Source organism: Loa loa (assembly GCF_000183805.2).
Source record: "Loa loa unplaced genomic scaffold supercont3.155, whole genome shotgun sequence".
NCBI classification, from domain to species: Eukaryota; Metazoa; Nematoda; class Chromadorea; order Rhabditida; family Onchocercidae; genus Loa; species Loa loa.
This window is the reverse complement of record NW_018108335.1, coordinates 64,061-77,903: the sequence shown is the minus strand read 5'-3', so window position 1 is coordinate 77,903 and position 13,843 is coordinate 64,061. Positions and strand designations below refer to the sequence as shown.

The window sequence follows — 13,843 nt, the reverse complement described above, 5'->3', positions numbered from 1 at the left end:
TTCTTCTGCAAAATGATGTTTTAGCACTTTGTTGTGTCATAACCATCAGTACAAGTCATTCAGCGATAAACTGGAGAAATAGTTTGACATTTGTGTTGTAAGCTGCTTCCTAGCTTCGTGCTTACTCACTGTAAGGTTTAGCTATAGAACTACTAAAATCAAATTAAGACCGTCTCTTTTAATTCATTACTTTGCAGTATTTTGAAATAAAGCAATGGTAAAAGAAACGAAATACTACGATATTTTGGGCGTTTCGCCTACCGCAACCGAAAGTGAACTGAAAAAGGCATACAGAAAGTTGGCACTCAAGTACCATCCGGATAAGAATCCTAATGAGGGCGAGCGATTTAAACTGATTTCACAGGCATATGAGGTTTTCCATTTTTTTCATAACCGTCTCTACGTGAATATAAAAATAGACTTTTTTCTCATAGGAGTAAATTTTGCATTTTGTAACAAACATTTTGGTCAATTAATTCACGGATTCAAGGTTTTATCGGATCCGAAGAAAAGGCAGTTATATGACGAAGGTGGTGAAGAAGGTCTAAGTGGAGCAGGTGGCGGCGGAAATTTCCATAATCCAATGGACATTTTCGATATGTTTTTCGGAGGTAACCTCATGCTTCTCATTCCATTACATCGATTAGGAGTGAATTAATCATTCCTTATCATTTGATGCAAAGATACATTGTTTGGTACCAAATCTGAAGAATATATCAGGAAATCGAAACAACTGGCTTGCTGTACATTATGAAAATGAATCATTCTTTTCTTTGTATAGTGCAATATAAATTAAGCTTTAGTAAATTTGCAATAAGATCAGGAGCGAACACTTACATATAATAATTTGTTTGTTTATTTATAATAATTGCATATCTATATAACAATTTTTGCACATTTTTAACCGGATTAATCGATTTCTGAATTTAGGGCATTTCCGAGGAAGTGAAAGAGGTGAACGTAAAGTACGTGATATGATACATCAATTACCGGTGACGCTAGAACAATTATATAACGGAGCTGTGAAAAAACTTAAGCTTTCACGTAATATTGTCTGTCCGGAATGTGGAGGTGTTGGTGGGACAAAGGTATAGTAGTACTAATTCTGTTACAAGAATAAAGCCTACACGTCTTCTGTAAAAGAAAATAATGTGGACTTTAGGTTGGCTTCCGCATTTAGTTGAATTTAACAGTTGAGTTTCAATTTCAGGGTTGCGTAATTCGTTGTGAGACTTGTAAAGGTCGAGGCGTACGGATCGAAATTACGCAAATTGGACCTGGTATGGTGCAGCAAATGCAGTCGACATGTAATGTTTGCCGAGGTGAAGGCGAAGTAATACCTTCGAAAGATCGGTGTAAGCAGTGCGACGGAAAAAAGAAGGTTGCTCATATATCGCTTTGAACTTGAAAAAATTCTTATGTAATTTTTAGCTGCATACCGACTCGTCCTGGACACAAGAAACTTTGAAGTGCTTTCAGAATGAACTAATCAGTATATAGGAGGTGATATGGATAACACTTGAAACTACAGAATCCTTCGTCAAGTGGATAGTAATGTCGCTATTGTCTTCAAGAATTTATCTTTCACTTATACTTCCAGATCCGAAATGAGTCTGTTTTGGAAGTTCATATTGATAAAGGAATGAAGGACGGACAGAAAATAGTGTTCTCAGGACAAGGCGACCAAGAAGTATGCTCATGAATTTGCACGTTATTTCTTCCAAGTTACTCCAGTTGTTAAGATTTCTTTTTATGTTTTGTCTTTACAAAATTGTCTAGAACTGAGTTTCGAATAATTGCGGTATTCGTTGAAAGCATCTGCAAGATATTTTCTTTTTCTCTACTCATGAAAAATGGTGCAGCATTCACCTAATCCACTTTGGTAGCACATGATACAGATTTACTGTTGAAGCTTACCGTTTCCTTATCACCACTCTTTCATTTGACAGCTGTAAACAGTATACAGTTTAGGTTGGAATAACTCCTGGTGATGTAGTGATTATTTTGGATGAGCAACCACATAACACATTTGTACGGAAAGGACACAATCTTGTAATGCAAGTTGATCTCGAATTGGTAGAAGCACTTTGTGGATGCACGAGATCAGTAGCAACACTAGATACTCGTCATCTTGTCTTTTCGACATTTCCGGGTTTCCTTTTTAATTTTTTGATATTCTCAATCTTTTCAAATCTCATGATTTTTCATATAAAAAGCACTGCATTAGATTTTAATGGATTCGTGACATGAATGTAGTAGAGTATCATTCCTCACACTTGTAATTTGAAGGATGATTTCTTTTAGTTTGACGCAGATCTCGATATATTTTCATTAGCGTTTGGGAACTGCACAGTTTTGGGTCTCTTTTTGCGTCATCACAAAAAATCTTTGTTAGTGCTAGAGTGATTTCAGATAATGAAGAAACTTTACTCTTTCCAGGGGAAGTGATGAAGCATGGCGATATACGTACGATAATTGGTGAAGGTATGCCACACTATAAGAACCCTTTCGAGAAAGGTGACCTACTTATTCAGTTCGCCGTGCGATTTCCGAAAAAAATTGCGCAAGTTAAGCAGTTGAAGAACTTACTACCAGATGGTACAGAACCGTTATTATCAGATGATGCGGAAGTTGTAGAATTAGAAGTAATTCATGACCATGGGCCTCGTCCATCATCATCTTATGAAAATGAAACACATGGACCCCAAGGTGTGCGATGTCAGACCCAGTGACTGCCAACTGCACCTTTTGTAGCGATTTATGTTACTGGTTCACAGGGACAAAAATTTAGAAGATTGAGGATTCAAAAAATCTTTGCTTTTAAATAATATTGGGGGGCAAGGTAAATTCTAAAATTCCAGACTACAGGAATCCTTAAAAAGATTTTTTGTTGATGAAACGCTCGAAAATAGGAAAGATAATTTTAAAATGCATTTTATTCGGAACATTATTTCTTGCTGTGACCATCTTCGTGTTTTTGTATTATGGCTGACAGTAAATGTAGGACATAAAATACGATTTCGCTACGGCGTCCCTCATTATGACATGTTTTGTCTTATGAATCTGATAAATGCTTAAATAACGATGGTGATGATGCAGTTGTATTTCACTGAGTTTTAGTTTTTCCAAAGTATTACGATTTCAGATACGAAATATCTAGATACTCAATAAAGTAATACATAATTTTCTGGATAAGGTCGGACGCTAAACGTAAAACCTTGGAAAAAAATATTTATTCTTTTGATTAAGATGTCAATAGTTGATCATTAGTTGGTTATTAGAGGAAAATCTTGGTTTAAGTGAAGCCCTTGATAGTGTGGTTGTTATGCATGAACACAGTTGAGCTGTTTTAGCTGTTGTTGGGTAAGTTGTCAAGCTTAGGAAGGGCGATATTGCGGCTGTGGAAATCGATCAGTCTTGGGGGACTTCATGTATTCTGAATATGGGGAATACACGAAGAATTATTTCTCGTTTCCATAGTAAATACTACTGCTACTGCTAACTTGTTCTTTTGTCCAAGCTTTCCAGTTTCTCATGAATGCATCATCTGCATATTTTGTGACTATCGTGGCTCATGGGACAATGTTAGTGATGGCGTTATCAGAAATGAATGGTTAGGCGCTCTAGTTCTTTTGATCTTCATGTTTGCTTAAGTTTATTTATCTCGAAGGGGAGATTTAGAGGACACAAAGATCTCAAAGTGTAGGTTGGTGTTTCTGTATCTTCGGTGTTGCTGCTATTTCTGATTTGCCAGAAAAAATGGAGACAGTGGAACCAACGTTAACTTTAAAATGGTCATTTTTAAGCTAAATTTATGCTCATTACAGGGCATTACGTTCGCTTAATTTTCAGAATACGTGATGGCAACACTACCCTTGACAGACTGGACCGAACGTGAGTATGCGGATGTGGAAACATCACTAACGGTCGCAATCAGTCTCGGGATAGCATGTTGTGTCACTGAAGTTGTGTTACTGACATTCCAACTTCATACCTTTACAAAAGCCATCTTTTCGATGTGCTTGCATCTTTTGGCAACGATTTTCCTTTTAAAATTTATTGTTGACAGCCATCCGCTATATCATTTCTGGATTGTTTTCGGAATTTTTTCGGTGCCTGCTATGCTAATTGCTTGCTTGAACCCATGTATGAATTTTAAATTGAAAGAACACTGCTGATAAATTATATCAATTTGGGGAGTTTCTACGGTCCTCGGTTACATACATAACCACCAGGTAAATGTGCCAGATGAATGCCGAGGTCTTTTATCTGTCCGACTATACGCATATATTGCATATAATATAATGACTTCTTACCTTTCTTCTGCTTATTCTGACTGCTACTGTCATAATGATATCATTACGATTAATAATGCCGGTGTATCCGAAAAAAACGCTTGATGACTCGACAAGTGGTGCAATGCTAATAAGACTCTCCCGACTAATGACTTCGAAAATGGTGATTTCAAACATGGCTTGATAATAACTGAAGTTCCAAATAAAATATGAGATTTATCACTAACTTCCCCTATGTGTCTCCGCCGGGCACATCGCCTTAACAAGCAAAGATATCAACAGGACGGGGGTATTGCATTCCGCGACTGTGAAATGCCGCTCCAAGTAACTTGGCCTACAGTTGTGGTTCCCCAGCAGTAAAGGGGGGCGGGGATGGCTGTAGTTGTGGGTCTTTATATCCCAGTGAATTAGATTGCGCTTGGGAAGTTGAGTCGGGTAGGAAATGTCAGTTGGCAGCAAGTTTATACGATGCTTCAATGTTTTTTAATAGAGTGAAAAATAGTAGTCAAGTCCACGACCTCTCTGTTTCTTGAATGTATGAATTTTGACCATTGTTGTGAAGTGCAAATTGAAAGTTGCATGTCACGTGACTGAGGTATATTAGGAACGTAAAGAGCTTTCTCTTGAATTAAGTTTGGATTCCATATGCATAAGGATCCTAACGTTCATGGAGGTTCATTTAATACCCATGTTTTACTGTGTTTCCAGAAGCGTTATTAGTTTTCCACGTATTTGGCGGAATCACGGAAAATATCTTTATATATCTATTGGCGGCTTAGTCTTGGAAGATAGCGAAGATCAGCTGATTGATGTTGTCACTTTAGAAATACTATTCGTTTGAAAGACCCTGCTTGTATAGGACTAACTGTTTAGTTTTTCTAAGGAAACAATGACGACGAAGCGACGGAATCACGGACGTAACAAAAAAGGCCGTGGGCACGTAAGACCCATTCGCTGCACAAATTGTGGTCGCTGTGCACCCAAGGATAAGGCTATCAAGAAATTTGTTGTTCGCAATATTGTGGAAGCAGCTGCTGTCCGAGACATTTCCGATGCATCTGCCTATGATTGTACGTTTTTTTTTACAGTATTTCCCTTCTTACCGATTTGTACATATGCTAAAGTGCTAAAAAAAACACTGTTTTGCCAGCGTTTATCTGCTACTGTTTTGGATAGAATACGTTTATTCGAAATTTCGTAGATGTTGAAGTGTGCAAAATTTGAATGAGAGAGATTCTGTATGCACAACGTAGTGGAAATTCATCGATCTTTGGTGGAAGCAGGGAGTAATGATGAGTTTATTTTAATTGTTTCTAATATTATTTCCTACTGCGAGATTTCAGCCTATGCGTTGCCAAAATTATATCACAAGCTGCACTACTGTGTATCCTGCGCAATCCACAGTAAAGTAGTGCGCAATCGTTCACGCGAAGCACGCAAGGACCGCAACCCACCTCCACGTTTCGGTCAGCGCGGCGGCATTGTTGGGGATCGTTTTCCGCGACCAGGTGTTCCAAATCGACAGTGAATCGGAGTTCTCTCATAAGAAGCTTAAGATTCGTTTGTGTTTGTTGTAATGTTAATACGAACACTCAATGAAGAGTTCTTATTATTGGACTAAAGAGTTCTTGATATGGTCTATAGTATAAAAGTTTGGATAAATTCTGTTCCGAGAACATTTGAGTTCCTTCTCACTTTTTGCATATTCCTGAGATAACGCTTCAACTAAATCTATATTTAAGTAAAGTGATTTTGTTTTTTGCACTTTAAGTTAAAAACTTGATAAAATTCAGATTTGGCGGAAGTTGCTTTTTATATAGTCGGATGGCTTGAAAGGACATACTTTTACAATTTCCGGATAAGTTTTGGGAAATGCTTTCATAGAATTTCGTTTTTTATTCTCTCGAAGCTTTTTCGATATTCACGCAGACATTCTTGTCGGGGAATCCATGCCGATCGCTACTTATTTTGAATTCGACCATTAATTCATAAATGTGGTTTGGGTTGGCCTTCTAAGAAGCCTTCTAAAGTGGGCTGTGGTCTATAAAAGTTCTGGAGAGCAAAGCCCTTAATGCAAAGAATTAAGCTCATGAAAGTACTGACTATACCTCTGCATCCATTTTAACCTATGAAATGGTCAACTAAGTGCATTCCCTTGGAGTCTTGACTGATTCATCGGTTTACAGTTACTGGTTTAGCGGAAAGTCTTGAACTTATAATTTTACGGAGACGCTGTCAGCTATACATGGTTTTATTGGGAAATAAATCAGGAGTTAAATGGCAAGTTCGAACTGGGGAGAGTGTATTATTATTGTTAGGACAATAAGTGAAGGGAATTTGCTCGACATTTCAGACAACCGGAATTGTCGGGTTAAAATTTTAGACGTTCCTGACGATTTTTGTAGTTTTCTATACACGTACGGACTGATGTGGTTCTAACTGTAGTTTATATGTTGAAAGAAAGACGTTATGGGGCGCTGATTCCACTGTTAAATCGTTCCGTTCATCTTCATCGGTTCTTTTAACCTATAATGAAAGCCCAAGTACATCAAATATGAAAATATTGCATTGTTGTATAAAAATTTCCCCACTAACGATCGATTATCGTTCAGTTGGAAATTAATGAGGTTCGGACATTCCATTCCGGAGAAATTCTTTTGTTGTCGAACTTGTAATATGAGCAGAAATCAAAGAATAAGCAACCCTTCTGATTTTAGTTTAAATTGGAAAAAATGGAACCTGACAATTAAACTAAGTTAAAGGAAAAATCATGCCATCACAGCAACAATTTCCACGGAATAGCAGTATTTGAAGGATTTTGAAATCTATGTCGATCGCTACTAATTTTGATATCCATAGGATTTTGTTAAATTTACAATTATTATGTACTTTTTACTAAGCTGAAAGAGCTCTCATTATAATATTAAATAAAGATAAGCTTACTTTAGGACTTGATGTGGGTAATGAAATGCGTCGATTTTTAATAATCATTTTGTCGCTTGATTTTTTACCACCTTTCCGTCTACTAATGTGTGGATTATCTTGATACAAATTTTTGAGTTTGTACATTCTCAACTGCGTATAGACTCGCTTCAATTCAGCCTAAATTAATAACTGACACATCGAAATACGCGGAACTATCTTTTTCATAAAATCCGACCACATGTTGTTTGCAAGCAGAAATATGTCTCAGAAGCTTTAAAACATGACCGGAATACATTATCGGTTTTGGCCTCCTAAGAAAAAGGGATCCAGTTACCTGGTTCCTTATTCCTTTTATGCGCAATGACCGGCCATTAAATGAAATAGAATAGTTCTCCAAATGATATCACGAGTCTCAGGAGTACGTAGCTGCATTCAGCTTGCACTTGCACTCGTAATATCACAATATTTTCCGTTGGGAATTTCTTGATGTCGTACACGAATTTCACCCTAACCCAAAAGTGTAGAAACAGTTTGGTTGTCATAGAGAAAATGTATGAATTTCCTGCATTTATGAACGAAATTCTTCAGAAATCTAAAGGGATTTCTCACCCGTATATCTTCTGGATTCATGTCAACTATGGGCACTTCGGCGAAATCAATTGTTCCATTCAATAAATTGTCACGAAGTTTAGCCAACGATGGATGTGCTTTACTGCCAGTACCTACTAGCGTCTGCGTACGCCTTGTGTTGCCGGAGCTAACCTGAAATTTCGAAAATTTCACATCTCATCATAAAATTTTACATCTCATCATAAGGTGTAAAGATCTTTCTTTAAAGTTTGCAATGTAGAGCGAGTTACTGTAAGTTATAACGAATATTTACATCCCAGAGACAAGTCTAAATATGAATAATTTCGACTCGAAGATTCATATACTTAACTGGATTGCAGTAACAATTACTTTCCACCAGTGAAACAAGTTTAGAAAATTTTAATCTGAAATAGAAAATGGTTTGAAATATGAGCTGAAGTTATGTTACAACTGCGGTAAATTTGCAAGGACGCTCATTTTGCTGTATTCAAGAGAATCACCTGTAATATGGTAAAAAGCATTCAGATTTATTTGTTCAGTTATTATTTTGTTTGCTGTTGGCATCTTTCCGCCTTAAATTTCTCTTCTCACTTCCGAGTACTTTGCCCTTCTTTTAGAGAGTTATGAAAACAGAGTTCATCGATGCCAAACGGAAAGGAAGAAAGATGAATTTCCAAGGGGGTGAGAAGTGCCCGAAAGAATACAAGAGTCCAAACTTTTTTTTTCTCATTCAAAGAACAAAAGTGAAAGGAGTAATCGATCAAAAGTTTCCTTTCTTCAACTATCAGTTGTGTCTTGCTTACCGTCTAATTTTTGTAAGATTTTCGAAAATAAGAGTGGATATTCGATTTCTGACCAAATGAAACAAAAAACTAATTATTGTCGAGGAACTAATTTATCCTAAGCTACCTAACTCCGTTGTAAGTTCGGGATTGCTCTTGACCATAATGTTTCTCAGTAATATCAGGAATAAGAACTTTGGGAGAAGTATGCAAGACAGCAAGAGTGCTTAAGAAATAAAAATCCTTAAGGTTCTGTAGGAAATGGCCTATCCCAGAAATGGTCGGAGTTTAATAGCTCTTCGAAAAGAATTTGTGAAAAGGCGTTTCTAGTTAACAATCATATTATTAGATCACTAGGCTAGTGACAGAGGTAGGGATCAAATCTGAACTATTTCTGTACGAAAATTATTTCATATTGGAAGATAGAAGAAATGTATCGATGGAAGAAAAAGCATAACTAACCAAATAAAATTTGGGAGCAATGATAATAACAATATTAATAGAAACAGTCAAATGTAACTGTACAAATGTGATCGTCATCAGTGTGTCGCTGTGTGCCGAATAACGAATAGAATATCTGGAAATGAAGAATGCAGATTCTAAGAAGATCAAAATACGTCAGAATCAACTGATTACCAGGTAATTCTGTGAATTGAAATGGTTTACAGCTATATTCTTATGTATTTATTTGTAAGGGACAAAGCAACAGAAAGCTGCTTTTTTAATAAAATATTCAAATGATATCAAGGAGGACACCACATATTGTTATCAACTTTTCATTATTTTCGCCCAAAATTTGCAAATCGATTTCTGTGTCTCGATTTCAAAGTTAACAGATACAATGACATTCCCAAGAATACCACAAGGATCAAGTGATCGGACGAGGCTATGATGAAAACGGGTGGTATTACCTTACCTTGAGCAGAAAGTCCTTTCCATTTATGTTTAAATTTGATATGGAGTGAGTAAACTCATGGTATATAATTAACCTTATAAAGTTAGTAACCAATGTGACGATTGCTTCCAAACATACAGCCACTGTAAATTGCCATCGTTCTAGCCAACTACTGTTTCGAGCTTTATAACACAACCGCATCCCATAGATTAGAAATAACGATTCATAACCTGCGAAAAAAAAAAAAAAAAAAAAAAACTAGAAATTCAGAACTAACTAAAGCAAGAGAAAAGAAGTAAAATAAAACCACTGTTAAGTACGGACAGTTTCCGTTTTTATCCGCCATTCGTACAAAGATAGCATTTGTTTTTCGATTATCAGTTGTGGAAAGGAGCAGAAATGTCATTTTCTTGAAAAGCGAAGAATGAGTAAAATTAAGGAGAAATCAAATTCAGTTGAGTTCCACAAGTAAAGCAAATATATATAGTTCTTTTTAATACATTTAACCTATATCCATTTATCTGCAAAAGAAGGTGATCACACCTTGCCAAGCCAAACACCATGCCTGTATGGGACATTGTGGCCATGCACTTTTCCAAAGTTCCTGATCGGCAAATGAACCGAGCGTCCAAGCGATAAGTCCGGTTAATGTCAGTGCTAAGAGATATGCCAAATATTTCATCAGATCTTCTTCTTTCACAATAACATGATGAGCCTTACGTACACGATATTCTTGTAAATTCCTTTAACTAATTTCTATTAAAGGATTGATTTTATTGGATAAATTAGTAGTAGCAAAAACAAAGTGTTCACAGCTTCTTTTATAATCGCTCTGAATTTCACACAATTCACTTTTGAACTTAATTACTTGGATCCAATGAGCTCTAGGAAACCTTGTAGAAAACCTTAATTATGCGGAACTTTTAAATTCTAAAACAAATAAAGATAAAAGCATAAAATACTTCAGCGAATTTCTCAAAATTTAAATTTTTACTCAATAGGGAACCAGAAATTTGCATAGTAAATAAAACCGAAACCGGAAATCTGAGACTTATTTGCCAAACATTCATATTCAACTGAAAGCTTAATTAATCAGTTATTTTTTGTTTGCCTCCCGAAATCACTTTACTTGATAGAGCTAATGATTTATATCAATTCAGCAATATTTGGGAGGGATTTTTGGGACTTCTTGAAATCTGCTTGAAAATTTATTCAATCCGTGATTTTTCTTTCAAGTTACACATAATACCTATAAATTTTCAGAACGATTGACCCATAGAACGTCGAAAAACCAATTTGACGCAGCCAAACCGCAAAACAGCACGTCGATGTAGCTGAATTAGACCAATCCAGCAATAACTGCAACAAAATTCATGCGAATAAAGCAAATCAACATTTCACGTTCTTTATTTTTTTATTTCTGTTCCCAAAAATAACTCAAAAAACATTTTATTTTTTAAATTTCGTGCAAATTTAAGAAATAGTATTATTAATTTCGGTCCGTCATTTTTGTGCAAGAAGTTTTATCAAACTTACAACGGCATATAACATAGCAGCACCAAGAAGGAAAATTTCCATTAACGCCCAGCCACGTGCTTCACGATGCCTGCGTCGTTCTCGGATAACGACCGATATGAGTAAAATGCAAACTGTTGAACATAATCCATTGAAAACCACCAAAATACTGCGATCCTGCTCCGCAGCATCACGACATAAAGATGTGTCATTGGTACAGCACTTACGGGCGTAAATCCGCATACCACCATGTCTTGTCCATGTACACTATAACGACAAAAAAATAACTCGGTATTTTCTATATTTCAACTGATAATTTATGTTACAAAGCAATTAGAATAGCTGAACCATGAAAGAAGATGATCATTTTTCAAAGTTAATTTGAACAAATAAAAGAAGAAATGAAGTAATCCAATTACAGTACTGTAAATGCTCAGATAAAAGAAAATGCTCACATTTTATGATTATTCTCTTTTATTTCAATGGAAATTTAATAACTGTAATATAAGTGAAGTTTTCTACCAAAGGATGGAGAAATAAAGAAATATGAGAAGTGTCAAAATGAAAGTAATTATCCCTCATGAAGGAAGAAAGGGTGGATAATGACGAATGACAGTAAAGAATGAACATAAACAGGAAGGACTTCAATGGACATCAACCAACTCAAAAAATAGTTGGACATAAACGGGAAGAAATTACTGTGAATGAAACAGTTCTCGATTTTCGCAAGCAGCAAATTAGTTTCGAAGCGTTTTCCTATAATGACAAATTCGATTCTTATTTTTTCAACTCGATTTTTTTGTTTTTTACCAAAGGATGGAGAAATAAAGAAATATGAGAAAAGATTTCCTTCCTTTTCTACCAGAATCTTTATCAGCATTGATCTGAATACAGGTTTCACTGGAAGAAGAAAGAAATCAATCAGTAATAGAAAAATTTAATAATCACTGATTTCAAATTCTCGCCATTTCCATCGGAAATCTTCCAACTTTAAACAAAGAAATCACTCACTGAAATCAATAAACATATTCTCCTCTATGTTTTGCGAAAAAGGATATGTGCTGTTTGTGTTATTAACTCCTTGTTACTGGATAAGGAAATATCTAAGAAATGAGTAAAGAAAAAAATGAAATCAGGGAAGAAGCAAAAAAATAAGTTAAAAAAATGTAGAAGGTCAATTCTCGATCTGCTAAGTCACAGCAAGTGAATAACAGATAAGTAACAAGTAGATAGAGTAAAGATGTGTCATTCACTCAGCACAGCGATCGTCTCAATGATGAACATTACATTAGCTGGTTTGCATGTTGATAAAGCAATGCAGGAGAATGTTTTCCCGACTTTCATGATATCCCGGGACTAGCAGAAAATGGAGTTAGTGAAGATTTGTTTAATAACTCGTAGTACATTAAAGTTGCAAATAACAAACTGAAATGACTACAAACACACTTTATAAAATTGAAGTCCACCATTATGTAGCAATGCTTTCCAATAACTTAAATGTTAGAAATTTTGAGAAAGACAAAAATGTTAATGAAAAAAGAAACACATAGCCTCTCTTGTATATATCTTCTTTTGTATTGTCTCGGTGATATCTCAAATTTCACTGGCAAAGCAACTTCTTTGAAATATATACAAGCAATAAAGGTTTTTAAAGAAGAAATTCAAGAAAAAATTTTGGAAAACAACAAATTCAACAAAATAAGGACGAAAAAAGTGGAGTTGATATATTTCAAAGTGGTGGGTAGAAAAGTTCAAATTAAGCCAGATTGAGTAAAGGAAGTTAGAGTTAGGTTGAACAAGTTGAAAATTGTTTCATAATCATTTCCTAGTGAGAAGGTAGGTACTGATTGATTACATTAATTGATAAAATATAAAAAAAAACAATTTTAGTTTTTTAGAATAAATCAGTAGTCTTTAGAAATTTTTTTTCATATTTATGGCAATTGCTGATCTCTTCACCGCACATCTTTTAACAATTTATTCAGCTAAGAGCTAAACGGAAACAAATGAGATGTGACATTGCTTTAGTCAATCTTACTTGAGTGAGGCTTGATGACTTTAACAAATGTCAACACAACTTACTCACAAAACATTCCTTAATAGTCTTGAGGCAAAAATTCTCCTTCAACAATACTAAGCTAGTTTGTTCTTTTGATCAAATAATTGGAATGAAATATTTCACTCGAAAAATAATAATTATCTTAAATAACCTTTGTATTGCTGCATTGAGGTAAAGTACAAGCGTTTAGATCAAATGGTTGCAGACGTACGGTTAGATAAAATTCCAAAGCAGAAGTTGGATAAATAAGCAATGGAATCCATTGTTGTGACAAGTCATCCCCTACTTGGCTGCAGTGTAGTTGTAAGACAAACAATGGTGACGACAGGTTATAGGCCAACGGCGAATCCAAGATTAGGGAAGCATTTGCAGGAAGATGAAGTAGATGTGAGTGAGGATTCTCAGCGATCAACTGCGCCAGCAGTAAAAGTTGTGGATTGCTGCGCTTCAATTCATGTTCCAATAAGTGATGCAAATTTGGTAATGCGAGAAAGTTTTCACAATTCTCTTCCTCAGTATGCTCCAGTTGTTTTAGCAAAGCTGGGAACGTTGCTGAATGTGCGCCTTTCAGATCATTTGGAAAGCTGGGCGGAGAAGGTTGAATGGATGGCGGTAATGAAGTGATGATGGGAATACCATCCACCAAAAGTAGCACTACTACTGAGGAGAGAGTTGAGAGTAATAATAATAACATAAATTCGTCGTCCAAATCTTTGATTAAATCTACAAAGAGGACTTGTTTAGTAGAATAGATGAAGGAATACGAACAAGGATGATTGTA

The 13,843-nt window shown here is 35.6% G+C and overlaps 4 protein-coding genes across 4 annotated transcripts; 3 read left to right on the top strand and 1 right to left on the bottom strand.

Annotated features, from left to right (window-relative positions):
- Nucleotides 1-191: 191 nt before the first annotated feature.
- Nucleotides 192-2,913, top strand: LOAG_00474 (DnaJ chaperonine). The gene is made up of 7 exons (XM_003136014.2): nt 192-373; nt 491-611; nt 931-1,088; nt 1,211-1,381; nt 1,601-1,690; nt 1,972-2,152; nt 2,440-2,913. Exons 1-7 carry the CDS (start codon nt 215-217, stop codon nt 2,730-2,732), a joined length of 1,173 nt encoding a protein of 390 aa, XP_003136062.1. The 5' UTR covers nt 192-214; the 3' UTR covers nt 2,733-2,913.
- A 576-nt stretch (nt 2,914-3,489) lies between these two features.
- LOAG_00473 (hypothetical protein) lies at nt 3,490-4,178 on the top strand (the record flags this gene model as incomplete). The annotated part of the gene is made up of 2 exons (XM_003136013.2): nt 3,490-3,613; nt 3,853-4,178. Exons 1-2 carry the CDS (start codon nt 3,535-3,537, stop codon nt 4,176-4,178), a joined length of 405 nt encoding a protein of 134 aa, XP_003136061.2. The 5' UTR covers nt 3,490-3,534.
- A 255-nt stretch (nt 4,179-4,433) lies between these two features.
- Nucleotides 4,434-6,015, top strand: LOAG_00472 (hypothetical protein). Its single transcript, XM_020445443.1, has 3 exons — nt 4,434-4,458; nt 5,179-5,365; nt 5,639-6,015. Exons 1-3 carry the CDS (start codon nt 4,444-4,446, stop codon nt 5,821-5,823), a joined length of 387 nt encoding a protein of 128 aa, XP_020304097.1. The 5' UTR covers nt 4,434-4,443; the 3' UTR covers nt 5,824-6,015.
- Nucleotides 6,016-6,543: 528 nt separating this feature from the next.
- On the bottom strand, nt 6,544-13,843 carry LOAG_00471 (hypothetical protein). Its single transcript, XM_020445442.1, has 9 exons — nt 13,214-13,843; nt 11,025-11,270; nt 10,738-10,847; nt 10,032-10,231; nt 9,583-9,718; nt 9,056-9,170; nt 7,830-7,982; nt 7,239-7,397; nt 6,544-6,821 (listed from the first exon to the last, which is right to left on the bottom strand). The coding sequence occupies exons 1-9, from the start codon at nt 13,754-13,756 to the stop codon at nt 6,705-6,707; spliced, it is 1,779 nt and encodes a 592-aa protein (XP_020304096.1). The 5' UTR covers nt 13,757-13,843; the 3' UTR covers nt 6,544-6,704.

Bases quoted from the DNA above. Each gene is read 5' to 3' on its own strand.
- LOAG_00474 (XM_003136014.2), top strand. From the start codon at position 215: ATGGTAAAAGAAACGAAATACTACGATATTTTGGGCGTTTCGCCTACC. The intron at 374-490 runs GTTTTCCATTTT...CACGGATTCAAG, and splicing joins TGATTTCACAGGCATATGAG to GTTTTATCGGATCCGAAGAA. The intron at 1,382-1,600 runs GTTGCTCATATA...TTATACTTCCAG, and splicing joins AGTGCGACGGAAAAAAGAAG to ATCCGAAATGAGTCTGTTTT.
- LOAG_00472 (XM_020445443.1), top strand. The intron at 5,366-5,638 runs GTACGTTTTTTT...GCGAGATTTCAG, and splicing joins CGATGCATCTGCCTATGATT to CCTATGCGTTGCCAAAATTA.
- LOAG_00471 (XM_020445442.1), bottom strand. From the start codon at position 13,756: ATGTTATTATTATTACTCTCAACTCTCTCCTCAGTAGTAGTGCTACTT. The intron at 10,848-11,024 runs GTAAGTTTGATA...ATTTTGTTGCAG, and splicing joins CTGCTATGTTATATGCCGTT to TTATTGCTGGATTGGTCTAA. The intron at 6,822-7,238 runs GTAAGCTTATCT...CTTTCATTATAG, and splicing joins TACCCACATCAAGTCCTAAA to GTTAAAAGAACCGATGAAGA.